Raw genomic sequence first — 19,538 nt, 5'->3', positions numbered from 1 at the left:
CAACCTGTCAGAGTCTGTGATCACAGGCCAATAAGTAGCTCTCCCACTGTGAGATGGACACAATTTAAAAAAAAGGGAATAAAAGGTAATATTTTTGTTTTTTTTTTAGCCAAGAACAGCACATGTGACTCCGGTCCGTGTGAGAACGGAGGGACGTGTGTCGGAGGAGGAGACGCCTTCACCTGCATCTGCAAGGACGGCTGGGAAGGACCCACCTGTGCACAGAGTACGTCATCGACAACTCAAGATACAGTTATTAGTTATTGGATAATTAGAGTTGATTATAAATACTGTGCATTGACAGTTTAACACTATATCCATTAAACTGTAGTTTAATTGCCTTCAACAATGGACTTTGGTTGGTGTGAAGCATCTGTATTTGTTTGAATTTTCAGGCACTTGCATATTATTTAGCATCAGAACTTTCAGAAAAGTACAGGTTTCACTGTTGATGTTGATGTGAATGCTATTTACAAGTCGTAAACTAGTAATTGTGGCATTAAATAAAGATAATAATCATTTATTTGACAATTATAAAGGTAAAGCAGGATAATCAGTCATTCATTAAATCCTGACAGTTTAAGCTTTTTTTCAGTTTTTAGCTTTTTTTAAACTTTTACTTTACTTTTTCTCTCACTTGCAGATGTCGATGACTGTAACCCACATCCCTGGTAAGACCAAGTCAATTCTTTATTATCATACTCATTTATTTAAGGTTGTAGGAACCTTCGTTTTGGTGTCAAATGTCTGTGTGTGGATCAGTTGGATGTTAAGAAGAGGTTCAGTAGAAACGACCTGCAGACAGATGTTCATCTCTTCAACCATATTTCATTACATGTGGCAGGAAATCAACAAAGTTAATTGCCTGGTTAAGTCTTGGATATGATTTGATTTCCTCCGGTGTTGAACTTTACTTTACCAACTACTGATCGCTGCTGGGTACGGCAGCTTTGATCCTCCTTTAATCCAGAAACATGATAGTTTTAATTTGAGAGTATAAAACAGCGTTGGAGCAGCTGAACCTGTTGGCTGGATCTTTGCACCGATCCATCCAAGTTTCCCAGCGACTCTCACACTCCGCTCTTATCCTGCAAATCTGATTTTATGCTCCAGGATTTTCCAGTTAAACACTGTAGGCGTGTGTGTTTGTATGTGTGTGAGTGATTGTTTGTACATTTCTACTGGAATGTGTATATGTTTGGGATGGTATGTGTGTTTTTTATACCTGTATGTAGGGCTGCAACTAGCGATTATTTCCATTATCGGTTAATCAATTAGTCATTTGGTTTATAAAATGGCAGAAAATGGTGAAAAATGTCCATCACTGTTTCCCAAAACCAAAGGTGACGTCCTCAGATGTCTTCCTTGTTTCAACTAATAGTCCACAACCCAAAGATCTTCAGTTTATTAGCAAAGCAGACTTAACAAACCAGAAAATATTCACATTTGGGAAGCTGGAAACAGAGAATTTTGACATTTTTTGTTAAAAATTATTTAAAACAAGTATTTGATTATCAAAACAGTTTGCAATTTATGTTCTGTCGCACAACTAATCGATTAATCGACTAATCGTTGCAGCTCTGCCTGTATGTATGTTGGTGCGTGTGGAAACTTTTGTGTGTACATGTGTGTTACATGTGTGTGTAAAAATACCAAGCAAGTTCTCTGGTTTCAGCCTCACATACAGTATGTGTTTCTGATTTATATCATTGTAAACTAAATATCTTCAGGTTTTGAACTGTTGGTCAGACAAAACAAGACATTTAAAGATTTGAGATCTTTTCTTTTTTTCATTATGATTATTATTTTATTGACAAAACGAGTACAAAAACACAGAATTGTAGAAAAAAAACCAGGGAGATGTGTCTCCTGACAGCCTCTTTAGATCAGAGAAGCCACCCAGGACAAAAGCCCCCCCCACCCCCCCTTCCTCCCTTCCTCCCCCCTTTACCCTCACCCTCCTCTACAATGACTGACAGGTGGATTAGTGGTGGTTTTGGTTTTGGGATGAGGGGGCGGCGGGAGAGTGTGAAGAGACGCCCCTTTCACCATTCACCGGCCTCGACCTGGGGGTAGTTGTGAGAAGTGGAGGTGTTGGGGGGGGGCTCAGTATGTGGTCAGCAGGGATTTACATATGAAGTCTGGACATTGATCAAGGATCAGCTTCAGTTTGCTGCCACTCAGAGTCTCTGGAAACTCTGCGGGGAATAAAAAAAGCATGTTTGTAGCTCAAACACCGCCAGTTACCTGAACGCAACATTACATCTACTCTTGTTTTTGTTGCTTATGTGCACTTATTTATTTACAACATGCTAAAGAATAAGATGAAGCCACGACCCGCAGCAGTCACCACACCCAGCAAGTTTCTGGTTTCCTTCAGTTTTGTAATGATTTCCTACAAAAGTGTTCATCCAACCGGTCATTTCTTAGGAAGTACAAAAAAAAGTTGATGCAGTTGATAATAATAACCGCGCCCTATGACATCATGAGGTCACTTACACAGAAAAGTGAAGTTATATGTGACATAGGTTTTTTTATAGGAAATTTTGAAGGAAATACTGAGAAATGAGAGAAGATGGAAACCACAGAAATTACGATACACGGCTCAGTGAGCAGATCGACATGCAGTCACTTCTCTAATTAGAAGTTTCATTGTCCACTGTGTTTTTGGAGGGAAATTATCAATTCTATCTATCTAATTTGACAGGTGTCATCCACTCATACTGCATGTTGCCCAGACAAGAAATTAGACTCCATTTAAACAAAATATTCCTCTTAACAAGACTGCACAATCCTCTGCATTTTTTCATCTTGTTTCTTTTGTTCTGCACCAACATGCATCGTCCATATGAATCCATGGAGAGACATAGAGAAAATAGCCAAAAAAATGTCAATGTCATAATGTCTTGTGGTCTTACTTTCTGCCAAATATAACAGCATTCTCACAGGTGTTTTGAAGCGTCTTGCTAAATAACAAAAAGACAAACCAAAAAAAAAGGGGCAGGAAATGTAATCACCTCGATGCAGAAACTTTTTGGGGATTTTGGTTACAACAGAGAGAACATATTATTATATTTCTGCTTTAATCTTCAGCCATCCATCATGGATTCTTTTGGAAGATGGTGAAGGAGATGTTTTTTGGGAGAATAACTCTTTGACACTTTCCTCAGTGAAGTCAGAGGATTTCAAGGAATTTTACGAATGTGTTACTTGGCAGAGATACAGCTCACCCGAAGTTATTTTCCAACTTGTTTCACGTTTATCACATCACACGGTGGTTTTCAAAAGTCCAATCTGCAGAGAGAATCAAAGATTTATACATCTTCAGTGAAATGTTTGGAATAGACCAGCAAAGAAATCCAGTTTTGCACCAGCATTTTCACCCGTGTGTGTCTCTTTTTTTCTCTCCAGCTACAACGGCGGCATCTGTGTGGACGGCGTGAACTGGTTTCGTTGCGAATGCGCCCCAGGATTCGCCGGACCGGACTGCCGCATCAGTGAGTCCCTGGGAACCCGGAGGAGGGGGCGTGTGTAGGGGGGGGGGGGTCGTCGGGTGGGGGCGGGGTCAGAGGTGAAAGGCCGTGGCGGGGGAGCGTGAACCGATTGTCGCGGGAGCGAAAGATTAGGAAGCCTTTTAGGAAGACGGTCTTAACCTCTCACCCCTCCGCGCTGATCCGAGGTCAGAGCTGAGGTTCGTCAGACGGGTCAGTGCGGTCTCCCGCGGCATTCTGGGAGAAATCTCTTCAGAAAAAAAAGCCTTTTCAGAAGCAGAGTGTTATCCAATTGAAGTGTTTCAAACCAAACTGCTATAACCCCATTGTGTAAAAAGTGATTATCTGAATTCCATCACTCATTGAAGATATTTAAATATAACATTCAAATCTCTCAAAAGTTTTTTTCTCAAGTAAAGTTAATCTTCAGCAAGAAACAGACCTGAAGAAGAATTCAATAATGCCAGTAAGACTTGTAGAAATGTAGAGGTTAAAAAAACAAAAAAGTAGATTCATCTGCTACTGAAAAGGCACTCCAGCTGATCCAGATGCCTCGTTCTTTTAATATTTAGGTTTTATAAACGATGCAAGAAGTTACCTGCGTTTTCAAAGGTTCTATTTATTACTCTGATATATTTTAAGGGGTTAAACGTATCTTGTATTCACCATTCCATCATTACTCAATCAATCAATGTGTATTTAATTACCAAAATCAATAAGAGGTCACAGGGTTAGCCTTGAATCACTCCTGTCCTGTAAGTTGGTTTCCTGATACGTTTATGTTTAAATCAAAGCTTTGTGGTTTTCTTCTCCAGACATAGATGAGTGTCAGTCGTCTCCCTGCGCCGAAGGTTCGACCTGCATGGACGAAATCAACGGCTACCGCTGCGTTTGTCCTCCTGGACACGCTGGACCTCGCTGTCAAGAGTGTGAGTACGACAACGTTGGACTGTCGACATTTAGATTCGGATCCTTTATGTGAAAAAGTGTGAGATCGTCTTTGTAACTTTGGAAGTTGAGCACATGATAATCTTGGTATTCAGGGATGACAAATAGGACAAGTTTTTTTTTAAAAGTGCATTTTTAAATACTTCAGTGTATGTCATGAACCTGTGATTAGAATAAAGCATTAATATTTTGTCACATGATGGTTTAAATTGCTGTATTTTAGCTCAGTCTTCATGTAAATTGTGTTCAAGGAGATTTGAAAGAACACCAGAAGTTAAATATTTACATTTGACAACTGTTCACCTCTTTTTTTCTCTCCAGTCATCGGACTTGGGAAGTCGTGTCGTCACGCCGGCCTTCAGTTTCCTCACGGCAGCCGGTGGGAGGAAGAGTGTAACGCCTGTCAGTGTGTCAACGGATACGTGCGCTGCTCCAAGGTCAGCCTCGCTTTGCTCGATTTTAACCAAACATCAGCGCTGTCTGCTGATAACATCTTATAAGAGAACAGTAAATCACCGACGCCGTGTTCTTCTTCCAGGTGAGGTGCGGTCGCCGGCCCTGCCTCCTCCCGAAGGCTCTTCCTCCCGCGGACACGAACCCTCCGTCGTGCCCCGGAGGTCACGAGTGTGTGGAGCACCAGTTCCTCACCTGTTTCTCGCCGCCCTGCCACCAGTGGGGCGTGTGTTCAACGCCGGACCCCCCGACTCCCCTGCACACCCAGTGTGAGCCCAACAGCGGTTACCTAGACAACAGCTGTGCACGCATCACGCTCATCTTCAAAAAAGACAAAGTGCCAGAGGTACGAGACCTGCTAGTTTTATCATTTATGGTGTTTAGTGCAGAAATTATTAGTCAATTAATTGATTTATCGATAAAATCTATAAAAATTTTTGATGTTATTTTTCATTTAAAACATTTATCAAGCAAAAATGCACTTCTGATGGGCATTTTTCACAGTTTTTTGATATTTTATAGACAAAATAATTGATCAGTTTATTCAAAAAACAACCAATAGGTTAATCAATAATGGTTGGTGTTGCCTTTTAGATGATTGAAGTGGGTTTGACCAGCAAAAAGAGGATTAACTACATTTTTCCAAGCTTCAAAAACTACTTCAAACTAAAATGTTAACCTGTTGTTTTACATAGTATTTACAGGACAGGCATTAAACCTTTTTAATAGCAAATATTTGCTCTCTTTGAGTTAAAAACATAAAATCTGGCTCCAGAAATAAAAAAAAAAAGACGTGTGCCTCACTGTCAGAGTCATAACTAGACAATATTCACAATCTGACATTCAATACACGAAGCTCTCTGGTTTCAATATTTCCCCGTCAAAGCGAGAGTTTTAGCGGAGATGGGTGTAGCGCTGTTGTAAATTAAACGGCAGATGTTTTATCAGCCTCGATGGCATGGCAGTGACTAGAATTTGCGAGCCTTCGGCCTGGAGAAAAGTTTGAAACAAAGCCGAAGAGACAGCGAGCTTCGTTCGCCCAATCATCAAGCCGTCTTTCATCCTTGTTGATGTGTCATGTCATAACAAAACATTTGCAATCGTTTTCCACCCACCCTGCATTGTTAGCATTTGATAATTCCTTTAATTATCAAATGTTAACAATACAGGGTGGGAAGCAAATGATTTCAAATGTATTGTGTCTGAATCTGAAACCACAAACACACACATGGTTCTCAGATGAGGGCCGGGGTTTTGTTTTTTTTTTGACTCTGGCAGTTTGACGCTTGACAAATTGTCTCGTGGTTTACGTGTATATCCCCGAATCATCTAACCCCTGCTATGCATCATGTAACTTCACCATGAAGACGTACACATATAGAGGCTGATCTTGTCTTTGCTCACACAGTAAAAATTGAAGCACGGACGGATTTAATTCAAGAAAAACTTTGTGTGAAGTAGGAAAAAGCTGACAGATGCTGTGACCTTTAACTACGGCAAGAGTTAAAGTCCATACATGTCTTTACTGACCACATTACTGCTCCTAAACCTATAAAACAGATCCAGTCTTAATCTCCACTCTGTGTGTGTTTCTCTCGTTAGTCCAGATGGTATTTTTGTTGTTTACTACTGTATCATGAAACCTTAACTGGCCCCCCTGCAGCAGCTTTGAATGAAGTTTTATGAATGGAAATGAATCTGTTCCTCTGACAAGATACTGATCTGCGATCTGAGCCACTGTCCCCCCCCCCGCCCCCCCGCCCCCCCGCCGGGCTGCACATTCTGATTGGCTGCATGTGAAACAGACTTAGGGGGAATTAGAACCTGATTGTTCCTCGCCAGCAGTGCAGATACTAATCTGTCTTATCTATGTGTATGTGTGTGTGTGTGTGTGTGTGTGTGTGATCACAGGGCACCACAGTGGAGAACATCTGCTCTGAGCTGAGGTACCTCCCTGTGACTCAGACGCTGGCGGAAGAGCGAGGGCTGCTCATCCTCTGTGACCTGTCCTACTCCAACAGTGACGCCGTGGAGGTCGCAATGGTGATTATGACACACAAACACAAACACGCCTGTCTACACACACACACACACACATTGATATACGACAACCTGATACAAAAATGATACAGATATTGTTACTGACATGCTGCCAACTGTGTATTTTTTACTGTGGTTCCTGGTAGCTTTGTCTCAGACCTCTGAATTAAAACCCACGTCTCACGTTTGTTTAGCGAATCAAGTGTTTCTAACAGGTGTTTCCATTAAAGATAAGGCTGACGATTTTCTATATTTTTGTAATTGTCAACAAATCTCATGTGCACAGCCAAACCAACGATGAACTCATCCTACTTACAAGTATTTTGTGTGTATCTTATTCCTCTGTAGTCCAAAAACTATTAAAAACATGTCATATTCCTTTGCCCTGAAGGCAATGGTTACTATAGTTTGTTTAGAAATGGCTCCAAAGACTGATAACAGTGATCACATTTTCAGTCTCAGGAGAGCAGTTCCTTGTATGTCAGACGCCACTGAGCATGTGCGGGAACGTGGTTAGCTTTGCTAGCTTGTTGTGCTACAGATCACAATCTGTTGATTTTGTACTACATTGTAAATTTCTCAAAGAACTTCAGTGACTTAAGTGACGTTATCTCCATTCGTAGCCACCTAGCTACCTAGCTACATTCATAAAAGAGATGGATGCAGCTGTGCAGATTGTTGTAAATTCTTACTTCCGCACATTTCTTTGATGTTTGTGAAAAGTGTTAAGTGAAAGGAATAGTTTGATATAGTTTTTTGAGAAATGTGTGCTAGAGTTACAGTAGATATCTGTACTCTAGATGTGAAGCTAGAGCCAACAGGTGATTAGCTTAGCTTAGCATAAAGACTGTAGGCAGGGGGGAAACAGCTAACCTTGTTTACTCTGCACATAAATAGAAAAGTAAAAGCGACAGGTTGAGGTTTTACAGACTGTGGCATCCATCTCAATTTAGTATTTGTAACAACGCTGTCTGGGTGCATCTCCTTATAAACAAAACAGTTTTAATAGTAATAGATTACAACCAGGAGTTAGGTTACTGTGCTTTGGAAGTAGCAATAACTGCTAACAGCAGCAGAGCGACGGCTCCTCCTTTAATTTTTACTTTCGTGCAAGTCATGTTGTATTTTTAAAGAATAATTCAGATTTATTACAATTACGTAATTATTTTCATATGTTTGGCTATCATTTCTGTTGGTTATAATAACACTGCAGTCACCAGAGTAACTGCTGAGAGCTGGAAACTCCACAATAACGACAACAAAGTCAGACATGAGCAGTGAGACGATCCAACAGGTTGTAAATAAGACATCTGAATCTTGAATTATGTGTATCAATGTTTTTCATGTATAAAATCCTTTTGTTTAACATATTTTTGACAAGAACAATTAGCGCAGGATAACATGTTCCTGCTGTATATTGTCAGTCATAGCAACACACACACACACACCTACAGGTTTACAAACTGCCTCCTCACCTTCTCTCCTCCACACTTCTCCTCTGTTATTCTCCCACTTTATTGAATCGCACTTAATCCGTCGCTGCAAATCATTTCCAGAGGAGTACAGTAAAAAAAAAAAGAACCTTTCTTCTATTTTTTGCTGTTTCGTCCCTCTTTCTTAAAAAAAAAAAGAAACAAGAAAGAGAAAAGGAAAAGAAAAAAGAGGGAGAGGCGTTTGAAGCTTTTAACAACATCTGGATGAGATTTAGCTTTTTCTGCTGGAACACCTTGCTGCCCCGTCTCCTCTTCCTCCCTCCTCTTCTTCTTCTTATTCTTCTGTCCATCTCATCCTTTTTGTCTGTTACCTCTCTTGTTTTTCTTTGCTTTCTCTTCTGTTATCCCTTTCTTTTCTGTTATCTCTTTCTCTTTTTTTTCTGATTTCCAATCTTTCTCTCCTCTTTCTTCTCTTCTTCTTTCTCTTTCGGCCACCCAGACTCGAGGGAAATCAGTCACTTCAGGGCTCTAAGCTCTTAATGGAAGGGATTAGTTCTTGTTCCTCTGATGTTTGCAAGCCTGTTTTGAGCGACATACAGGAAAAGGAGCGGCGAGCCCGACATCCACCCAAACCATCCACAACAGGGCTTTGATTAAAAAACTTCACTCCCACTCGCTGCCGACTCGTGTTGCAGCGAAATGTCAGCGCTCGTTTCCAAGTGTGGGTGAAATCTTTATAATGTCAGTGAGCTTACGAGTGCAGCCGCTTCTCAGCCCGCCGGAGTTGTGTGTCGATTTATTCTCGTCCAAAGAAGGCTCTGGGTGTGTTTGTAAACCCCTGAACTGATCAGAGGGCCACTCTGCTGCGAAGCCTCTCCAACCTGAGCGAGAAACAAGTGGTTCAATATGTCTCAGTGTGTGTGTGTGTGTGTGTGTGTGTGTGGGAAAGAATGAGGAGCGCTCAGGTTTGTCTTGGTTTGCAGCGAGGTGTCCCTGCTTTAACTTGACGTGTTGTCGCCGCATCGAGCGTGTTTGAAAGCAAATATTTGGAAGAAGTCTTCAGACAGGCTTAATGGTCGTCAGTGAAGCCAAGTTAGTTTTTTGGTCAAACAGAAAGGCTTTAAAAAGTACAAGAAACTAGTGCAGAAGTTTATAAAATGACAAAATATTTACTGCTTACTTAATCGCTATTTTGAGATGCAAAAACATATAAATCTGATATATCTTATTCTTCTATATAAACTATTAAAAACACATCAATGAGCCACATCATCGCTGGGTGACACGTTCCTTCATTAACACTAGTTTATTTTGAAACAATCCCACAGGCACACCGTCCTGCTGCCAGAAATACTCACTAGAGCACAAAATGTGGATTCATCCGCCGCTGAAAGTAGTCCCCGACAAATGCACTAATTCCTCCTGTTTGAGTAAAGTTTGCTAAAAAACTACAGTGCCCAGCTTTTTGTGCTTTGCCCAGATGCAAAGACGACGCACAGTAACAGAGTGTAATGTATAAGATGATGGATATGGTCACATATTTTTCCATAGCAGTGGCAATAGGATACAGCAGTTACAGTGCTTTTAAGGTTAGGGTCAGCTTGAGACAAATAGTTTGTGTGTAAGTGTTGTTCAGCTAAATTTAAAGGTGAAAACAAGACATTCATGATCAGTTGTGACACAAAAAGTGACGGAAGTAACTGTGTCAAGAATGAAACACATCTGCACACCGAGCCAGTCGCAGCGTAAAGTGGTTGTTGGATTATCAATTTCAGAAAGTTAAAATTCGTCACTCATCCGATGTTGAAAAGGTTTGGGGTGAGAGAGTTTCAGATACTGTTCATCAACTATCAGATAAACACAAGAAATGCCAACAAATAATCTTAAAAAAAACAAACAGAAGAAACAAGATGAAGAAGGTTGCCTGGAGGTTGTATCAGCAGCCCTGATACAACTGTGATGCGTGCTGTCAATCATCCTGGTGGGCGGGGTTAGAGGTGTGTGTGTGTGTGTGTGAATGAGCTGCTGATTTCCTCAAGAGAAGAAAAAAGGAGTGTTTGTCCCCGGCCGAGCAGGGAGAACAGCTGGCCTGTTCTCTATTGCTTGTCCTAATTGAACTGCACAGCACACAGTTAATCCCCCTCTGCCCCCCCCCACCACCACCACCACCACCACCACCTCCTTGCTCTCACCCTCATCACCTTATTAGGCAATTAACTCCACCCTCTGTGGTCTCAGCAGGGGGGGGGGGGGGAGGCACAGCCTGCCAGATGTTAGGATGAGAATCTCTTTTATTCTGACGGATGAATGTGTGTGTGTTTTTTTTTCCTCTTTTTTTGTTGTCTTGCGTAGCCTCAAGCTAAACTCTGACCATTTGGCAAATGGGGCCTCATTTTCTTTCTCTACTGTACTGATCTGGTGGTTTTACATCTTTTACCCACTGAATACAAATCAGCTTTTCTTCACAGACTTATTTTTTTAAAATTTTACCGCAAAGTTTTGCTGAGCAGTCGAGTTCCTTGTAATGAAAATGAACTTTCAGATGCTTAAAACAAATAACGCAGCTGAAAACAAAGACTGACTCCCATATCTAGTCAGAATCTGTAGCCGAGCAGCAACCTCTTTAAGCACCAAACTCAAGTAATTTTTGTCACGTTAGATGTGTTTTCAATCCTGAAAATCAAGTCTTTTCTGCATCAGAATCTTTAATGTTGTAGCTTCAGAGAGGACGGTTTTCAAGATGGTCATCTGTGGTCTTCTCTGGCAGCACGCAGTACCAGACAGTGATTATGTAACTTTAACCAAAAATAGAGCCAATGAAAAGTTTCCTGTGATGAATTATAACTCAATAAATCAACCGGCTTTAAAGTCTACACAAGTGGATGCAGTTTCAAGGCATAAATGAAAGGAACTACAAGGAATGTCTGCCGGGAAAGAATGAAATAAAGCTTGAAAAATGGTTGTCAGTTATGTAACGGGCTAAATCACAAATCTGGACATTTTAAAAATGACAAAGCAGACTGATTGCTGTCAAATTTCTCCCATAACTCTTCTTTCTTTCTCTCTCCATCTCTGCAGTCTTTCGAGCAGGACGGGCGGTCGAAGGACAGCAACCGCGGACAGATTCAGAAAGCGGCCAACGGCATCATCGGTGCGTTATCCAAACGGCAGAACAGCACCATCATGCTGGCTGTAGTGGAGGTCAAAGTGGAGACCGGAGTGGAGCCTCAGTCTGATGGTGAGTCACATGGTCCCCAGTGTTTTTCAAATGGTAAACGACAACGTGGAGAATTGGCTAACAAGGTAGCTGACTAAAAGTTCAGTTTCTCTTTATCTGAAAGCATTTATAGCAAGATTTTACAGATGACAAGATCATCACTTTAATGCATTTATCATATTTAGTACAGTCAGCTCTGATGTGTTAGCGTAGCTAAACTCAAAGACCAGAAGAAAAGGGAAACTGTTAGCCTAGCCGAGCAGTTAGCTTTTGCTTTGGAGTTATCGACAAGCCAACAACAGCTGGACTCAGTGATGCATGAAGTCATATCTTTGATAAATCTGAATGTGTTTGTAACTAGCTTGCTATCTGACAAAATACAACAAAATAAAATGTTTCCTGCTGCTAACAGTCTTTGTGCGAAGCTAAGCTAAGAGATGAAAGTGATCAGCTCTTGAAAAGACAACGAATAAGCAGATGCTCTGTTAACATAAAGAGTAACTTAACACTAAATGCACTTTTCTTAGTAACAGCCACTATATTATACTATCATTTTATTCAGGATCATGTCTACAGTGTTCATTGTAGCTGCAGTAATAATAATTCCAGAGAAAGTTGAGCACTTTCTCTGGGAAAAAGGCCTCAAGTACCTCTGACCTATAGACAAAAAAAAATAAAGGAGTGTCTCTGGATGTGAATGTGTTTTTGGAATGTGTTAAAGAGGCGTGTTCAACCTAAGAGCATGTTCTCCTCTCTCTTCCTCTCTCAGGTTACCTGGTCCCCGTGCTGTGCGTCGTCTTCAGCGTCCTCTGGATCTTCTGCATCGTCGTTTGCGTCTGGTGGACCCGCAAGAGGAAGAAAGAGCGCGAGAGAGCCACCAGATCCGAGGACACGACGGTCAACAACCAGCTGGAGCCGCTGCGGAGCAACGCCCCCAAAGACAACCGAGACAAATACATTCAGTACGAATGCAAGAAACTGATGGGCCCGTCCGACAGGATGTGCGACGGGGCCGAGGGCGAGGAGGAAGGGGAGCAGGAGGTGGAGCAGGAGGATGATGAGGAGAGGGCGCTGGGCATGGGGGAGAAGTGTCCAACTCAAAAATGCTCCATAGTGGGGGCGCAGGACAGGGGGATGATGGGTAAGGGAGGGGTCATCTGCACGGCGCGCAGCGGTCCGGCCAAGGCGCCGCACCGGACAGCGTACAGCCCCAAAGACAACCGGTGTAAAAACCTGAACGCCGCCAAGCTCAGCGAGGACATTAAAGACCATTATGTATGAACCCATGAGAGGAGGAGGGACCTGCCTGAATCAAAGAAAAAACTGCGATGTCTTCAATGTCTCAGACATTTCAACTTTTAAAAGCACCAAAAGTGAAGATTACAGATGCTTTAATTTTCTATTTTCGTTTGTCACACCTTATTTAACTTCTTCGTCTGCAGCACGGAGGCTTATTTTACCAAAAAAAACAACCAAAAAAAATACAGAAAAACTAAAACAAACACACAAAAAAAAAAAAAAGACACGGAAAATAAACATCACAGCTTCTGCATCGCTGGATTTTTTCATTTTAATCGTCACATTGTTGGAATCAAGAAGACTTTTCTTTTCAGTGCTCCTGATTTTTTTTTTTTTTTTTCCTGTTTACAAACTGCCTCGTCAGAACTAACACTCACCTTTCTTTTTGACCTTTGAGATCTAACTGAACGTCATTGGCTGGCAGCTTTCGTTTCTACTGTTTGGTGCATTCGGTTCCTGTTTGCCTTAGCCCAAACCCTGCGGGCCTTTTCTACACTGTCTGGATATCCTGTTTTTTTTTTTTTGTTTTTTGTTTTTTTTTAATGTAAAATACTAAAAAAAAAAAAAGAGGTTTTATATACATTTATGTCCTTTGAAAGTTGGCACAGAGAATCCACTGTATGATACCTTTTACTGTATGAGCATTTTTTTTGTTTACATTCATAAGCATCTTTTCCATATTGTGTTAAAGCTTAAAGGTTCTTACGTACAGTATATCCTTTCAAAACAATTGTGTCACTGCTTCTTGCGAGTCTATGTGATGATTTTTCAGTATTTGCTTTGGTAGAAAAGTGCCTTCAGCTCTTTATTTTTTTTTTTTCTCCTTTTCTCTCCTCCTGTAGAGTTTATGCAGAATTTAAATACATATAAAGGGAAAGATGTCCTAGTAACAACTCTTCATACAACAGTAAAGGTTATTTTCTTTGCAATGTACATATGTAAATATGAAAAAATGGCTGTGTATATTTGAATTTAGTAACTTAAGTGATGCTTTGTATCATAGTTATTCTAAAGAATAAGATTGTTTTGTGGTTGTTGTTTTTTTTTTTTTTTTTTTTTTATGATGTCATTCCGTTTATTAGTGTCTATTGACACTATGACAGGTTTTATACAGAGTTTCGGACTGTGTCCAGGGTCCCACTGAATCATGAGCGTCGGTTTCACACGAAAAACAGTTCATGATCGTCTGTCTTGATGTGTTAATGATTATTTGTTACAGCTGTTTAAGAACACAAATACAGAGTTTGGAGAGCTGTTTTGTTACGCCTGCCAATCATTGTGAGAGGTTGTTAGGATCTGAGCAGCTACGGTTTCATTCAGTAATCAATGCAGGCTGCGCTAATTATACAAACCTCCCTCCCGACGAAAAAATATTCTGTGCAATTTAATGAAGACTTCCCAGAGTGAAATTTGAAATGTCAAGAGATTCTTCTGATCCCCAAAGAAACTCATTTTGTTGAACAGTTAAATTCTTTATAGTGAGTCGAAGTATCTGAGTTTAAATTATTTTTTAAAAAGCTCCTCTACACTCACAAGTCACATGGGCTATCCAACTTTATTAATTTCAATTGCTAGCTCCAGTATCTGAGTGTGCAAATATTGCTTCAAGAGCCCCTTCTACACCCACAAGTCCAAAATCATGTGTGGCACCCTTCCAAAAAACAAATCGAAACATCATTGATTTCAATGTTTTTTTGTTTTTTTTTCAAGTAACCCAGGCTCTAAATCATGTTTTTTCGCTCAGTCCAACTGCAATTCTTGGAGAAATACTGTAGGTCTTAGAGCTTTTTTTCCACATTTCATGCTGGTGTATGTATGTATGTAAATATTTAAACACCCTGCTGTCATCCTGCATAGTGATGGGAATTCTGGCTCTTTTTAGCGAGCCAGGTCATTTGGCTCAGCTCAGCAGATAAGAGTCGACTCTTTCAGCTCCCAAACGGCTCTTCATTTAAATACCATTTCTGGCTTTTATAATTCAGCCAAATTTTAGCAATGTTTTGACCTATGATTGGTATGTGTGCACATATATCTCTTTAAATTATTCAATGTAATTATGCTAAACCTTATCATTTCCAGAATACCGTAATTTTACATTATGTTTGGTATGAAAACCTTAAATAATGTAAAAAAAACCCATCAAAACACATGTTTTATTTATATTGAACTATCCAAAACAGTGTCAGGCCAGTGTTAAAAATACTAAATGAAATGTGTAAATCAAAGACAACACAGGGCAGCTACAGTCCCTAAGAACTGTAGACCGTCAAACCCCACGCCCCCAACCCCCCCGCCTGCTTTTAACCTGGTGGTACGATCTCTGTCTGTCATCACACATACACATCAACACAACATTCAGTCAGTGCGTGGAGTGCGCGTGGCCGAGCAGTGTGGCGAAAAGATCATCCTATTATTCTGTCTTGTATTATTTTACAAAAAAAAAAGAGAAAGAAAGAAAGAACTTGGCTCTCAGACGGGAGCCCATCGTTGACTTAGAGTCAGCTCATAGAGCCGACTGATGCATCACTAATCCTGCAGAGTAGCACTGGGCGACCTGATAGCCGTCAGCTGACCTCCTTCAGATGAAAAATTTCGATTTTGCTCAGTAGTATCGTGGAAAATTGCTTAAGCTGTGTCCAAAATCACTCCCTCATTGACGTATTTAATAGTCCTTACATTCAAAACAGTTACTTAATAGTGAGCCAAATATTGAGATTTATAACACTTGAGTATCATAATTTGTGTCACATCAGACAAGTGAAGTTAGAAATCTGTCATGAAGTTAGAGGTCTGTTATATCAGAAGCAAAGGTGAGGTATTGTGCAATTTCTAGGAGAAAAGTTGCATAATGTACATGCTTTGGCCACTAAATTTTATTTATTCCATTTTGGGAATTTTTGTATGTTTTTGAGTGTAAATTACACTAAAAAACACACTCAAGGATAGGGTTAGGGTTAGGGTTAGGGTTATGATTAGGGGTTAGGGTTAGGGGTTGGGGTTAGGGTTAGGGTTAGGGTTAGGGGTTAGGGCTAGGGTTAGGGTTAAAAAACTTTTAATTTACCATTACTTGCTCTAAATCAGGGACTCCAAATGGAGAGTCGCGTCGTAAAACCAGTACTGATGCATCTGATCGCTATTTTCAGTACACATTTACGGGTCACAGGGTCCAAACAAAGCACTGCTGCCGGTCTCTCTTCAGCCATGCTCGTACTTCAAAGTTATAAATTCACCATTTTACAATCTGGTGACAGCAGAGATTCCACACAGGGCAGCGGGGTGTTTAGTGAGTATGAAAACCCTTTCATCATCCACCCTGCTGAAGTGCCCTTTAGCAAGATACTGAATCACCATCACAGACAAATCAAAGAGTGTGTGGTTTGATTGGGAATCTCGTGGTGGATGAGTGTGTATCCTAAATTATTTTCCCTGTTTTTAGCCCTGCCTCTCCTCCTCGTGTATCTATTCTGGTCTAATGAAGGGAACAAGTTGTATTGTTGTTCATGTTGTTGACTGTTGTGGTTGTCGTCCAGTGTTTGTAAAGAGTCTGTTTCTGCACTAAGAACACACAGGAAGAGATAAACATTTAGCATTACCTCCACAGCGGTAGTGAGAGAAAAAAAAAAAAAGAGTCAAATATTGTCACTATTTGTGGACGAACATTATGTTTTCAATATTTTATGTTTTTGTTAATAATGCTGATGCAAATCATGGAAAACTCTAATTCATATTCTGTCAGTAAATTTTACATTGTGTTAGCCCCAGAGGACGGGCTGAATGTGCAGAACATTGTAATTATTTTGTACAAAATTTGGTAAAAGTCTTGGTTTGTTAGTGGAATTTTTTTGTTTGTTCTTAGAACAATCCTATTATTTATTAAAGTATTTTATACCAAAGTTTGTATGTTCTGTCTTTTTTGATATTTTACGATATTTGATGAGATGAAGGTTAATTTGTGCTTTAGCCTTAGCGAACGGTCAACTATATTCCCCTTAGTTACTGTTGCTATGCCTGGCAAACTTTCTGTTCTAGCGTTGCAAATATCAGTTTACAATGATAACAGTGGCAGATTTACCACTAATAATGAGTTCATAATATTAGACAAAGGTAGCCAAAAGCAGCTTCTTATTTTTAACTGGCAACTGTCAGATTTGTCAGTTGAAATGACAACTATCACTCACAGATTTAATCAGCTGTAGCTAGCTAGCTAATTAGCACTATATGGGTAGATTGAAAACTCTAGCTGAAATTTTAATGTCTCAAGCTAATCTGTATAAAAATTTGAGTCCAAAAAAGTGTCATATATCTTTGTTGTATGATACAATGCTAAGTCAGTACAGTGTGATGTAAAATAAGCTTGTGTCCAAGGCAAAACTCAGCATCCTTACAATTGATGATTCAAAGACAGAAATAAAGGAGCAGCATATTCTCATATTGTGCTAGCTAGCCCTAGTTTTATAGTAGTGTTATAAGTAGAAATGTAATATCAGAGTATTATTTCTTTCAAACATAACACAGATTTATGTTTTATTGTAACTATTTTCAAGAGAAAATAGAAAATGAATGAGCAGGACAGTCACTGCATTAGCTTAAGCTTTGTTAGCCTAGTAGCATCCTGCATCAATATTACACCACCCACACAGTTGATGTGTCAGTCCTGAACGGGGCTTTTTAATGTAAACTGTAAAACCACAAAATAATATAGCTAGCTAACTCTGATGTGCTAATTCTTTGCCTTGGCAGTAATGCTAATGTTATGTTAAGTACTGTAAGTAATAAACTGGATGGACAGGTGTGTTACATTGGATGTTAGCCTAAACTCTGATATTGTAGTATCTAATGCTAGCAGAATAAGAACCAGGTTTATTGCCAAGTAGATTTGCACATACAAGGAATTTGCAATTTGTGGAATTTGCCTTCTACACAGTGAATGTGCCGGTTATGAAGTGGGTCTTTTCTAACCGTAACCCCACAGAATATTATAGCTAGCCAATGATACGTTAACGCTCTCTTGGCCAGCTATGCCAATGTTAGCGACTTACGTTAGAGCAAACAAACACTATTTAATACATTGATTACACTTAATTGCTCTTGTTTTTTTGTTTTTAAAGGTGATTAAAAGAAGACATGACCCTCCAAACTCTTCAGATACTGAGTATAAATCCTGACATGCCAAGTTACGGTTGCTAAACTATGATTAAACAATCTGTTGTTGCAAGGGATTGAACATTATAGTTTTTCTCGTAGCATTTCTTTTACATTTTAGACATTTCTGAAATCATACACATTGTTTTATTATGCTATTCATACATTTTGTTCATTTTTTCTAAGACAGATAGTTGACAATTTGAAAACTGTCTTTAATATCTTATAGATACACTCTTCATGTAGCCAATCCGCCGACTCTCAGCCTCCCGCTTCATTTAGCGCCAGGCCAATGAGGTGAGTCCTTCGCGTGCCTCTATCTGCTCCTTAATGACATAGTGGGAAATGATTAACATTATCCCGTTCTGCATGAAAGCCTTCCAGCAGCTGTGCTGGATATCCATAATGCTTGGCGGGACGTTATGTGCTGTGCTGTGTGTTCATTAACCCGGCAGTTGTTTTGGGAAGAATGGAAAACGTGTCTGGAATCCTGGATGGCGCGGCACTCGGGTCACATGCATGGACAGCGCACGATAGCTGTCGACCTACTTGGAGGGAAGAACAATAAAGGAGAGCGAGAGATGATTGTGTTGTAGAAGGAGGAGGAATGAGTAGCGGCATTAGGATCATGTGTCGTCCGACAATGTAGCATGTAAGCTAATACCAGATTCCAACAGGAGCTGGCTATGGTGAAGGCTATTGATCCACAACACACACATTAATGTTTCCATGCTGCATGTTAGGCATCAACATTGTTCCAGTGCCAGAGAGTGTGTGGAGCTTTAGATCTGAGTATCACAATGAAAGAGGCCTGCATCAAATAGGCGCAAGTCATTTCAGCAATCGAGGTAAATGTTGATTGTTTACTTTAGAAACAGCAGTTAATAATCTCACTACATGGTCCATTTAGTAGCTGTTCTGGAGCTTTCGATTGGATCACGTGAACTGAGTTTGCTCAGTTGCCATGGAAGCATAGATATTCCAATTTCCATTTATTCTCTAAGCACTTTGAGGACTTCTTGTCCATGTTGGGGCAACAGCTACCATTCCATCATAACTGGCCATGATAGCTATGATCACAAACTCCAGAACAGCTACTAAATGGACCTTGTGATGAGCTTATTTTATTAATTGTGGTATCCACAGTCAAGAATGAATTTTCAAGCTCAACTTTCCAGCCGACATGGACAAGAAGTCCTTAAAGTGCTCACAGAGGAGTTCAGTGACACTGAGTTAATCTCTACATTTGTCAGAACTCACTGCTGCTCAACATGTTTCCAGAACGTATCTTGTGCTTTGTTATTGACCATGTTTTTGTTATTTTTTTCTGTAATATTTTATTCTTCATATTATATATTTAGTATGTGCTGCAAACATCACAGTTTTGTCTTTATGTTTTCCTCTTGACGCGATCAGTTCTTGATGTCTCTGGTCTTTGTTTCAAAGTCATGAAACAGTTTAATCCTGGTTCACTTTGTTAGGCTCATTCAAGACAGGCTTTTTCACAAAAAGGGC

The 19,538-nt window shown here is 40.2% G+C and overlaps 1 protein-coding gene and 1 long non-coding RNA gene across 3 annotated transcripts in view; one reads left to right on the top strand and one right to left on the bottom strand.

The window, feature by feature from the left end:
- Positions 1 to 16,742, top strand: part of LOC122997967 (protein jagged-2-like) — a 67,591-nt gene extending 50,849 nt beyond the window's left edge. For both annotated transcript variants that reach the window (XM_044374386.1, XM_044374387.1), the window contains 9 exons: positions 110 to 226; positions 644 to 671; positions 3,412 to 3,497; positions 4,307 to 4,420; positions 4,761 to 4,876; positions 4,978 to 5,238; positions 6,804 to 6,935; positions 11,444 to 11,603; positions 12,352 to 16,742. In XM_044374386.1, the coding sequence (XP_044230321.1) occupies positions 110 to 226; positions 644 to 671; positions 3,412 to 3,497; positions 4,307 to 4,420; positions 4,761 to 4,876; positions 4,978 to 5,238; positions 6,804 to 6,935; positions 11,444 to 11,603; positions 12,352 to 12,863 (1,526 nt within the window). In that variant the 3' untranslated portion in view covers positions 12,864 to 16,742. The remainder of the gene's footprint in view (positions 1 to 109; positions 227 to 643; positions 672 to 3,411; positions 3,498 to 4,306; positions 4,421 to 4,760; positions 4,877 to 4,977; positions 5,239 to 6,803; positions 6,936 to 11,443; positions 11,604 to 12,351) is intronic.
- The window catches only part of LOC122997968, a 42,799-nt gene continuing 25,054 nt past the window's right edge, over positions 1,794 to 19,538 (bottom strand). Inside the window, exon 4 of the long non-coding RNA XR_006407291.1 lies at positions 1,794 to 2,198. This is a non-coding gene — a long non-coding RNA (uncharacterized LOC122997968). The remainder of the gene's footprint in view (positions 2,199 to 19,538) is intronic.

This window comes from Thunnus albacares, chromosome 15 (genome assembly GCF_914725855.1).
Source record: "Thunnus albacares chromosome 15, fThuAlb1.1, whole genome shotgun sequence".
Taxonomy (NCBI): domain Eukaryota; kingdom Metazoa; phylum Chordata; class Actinopteri; order Scombriformes; family Scombridae; genus Thunnus; species Thunnus albacares.
This window is presented reverse-complemented; position numbering and strand designations above follow the sequence as displayed.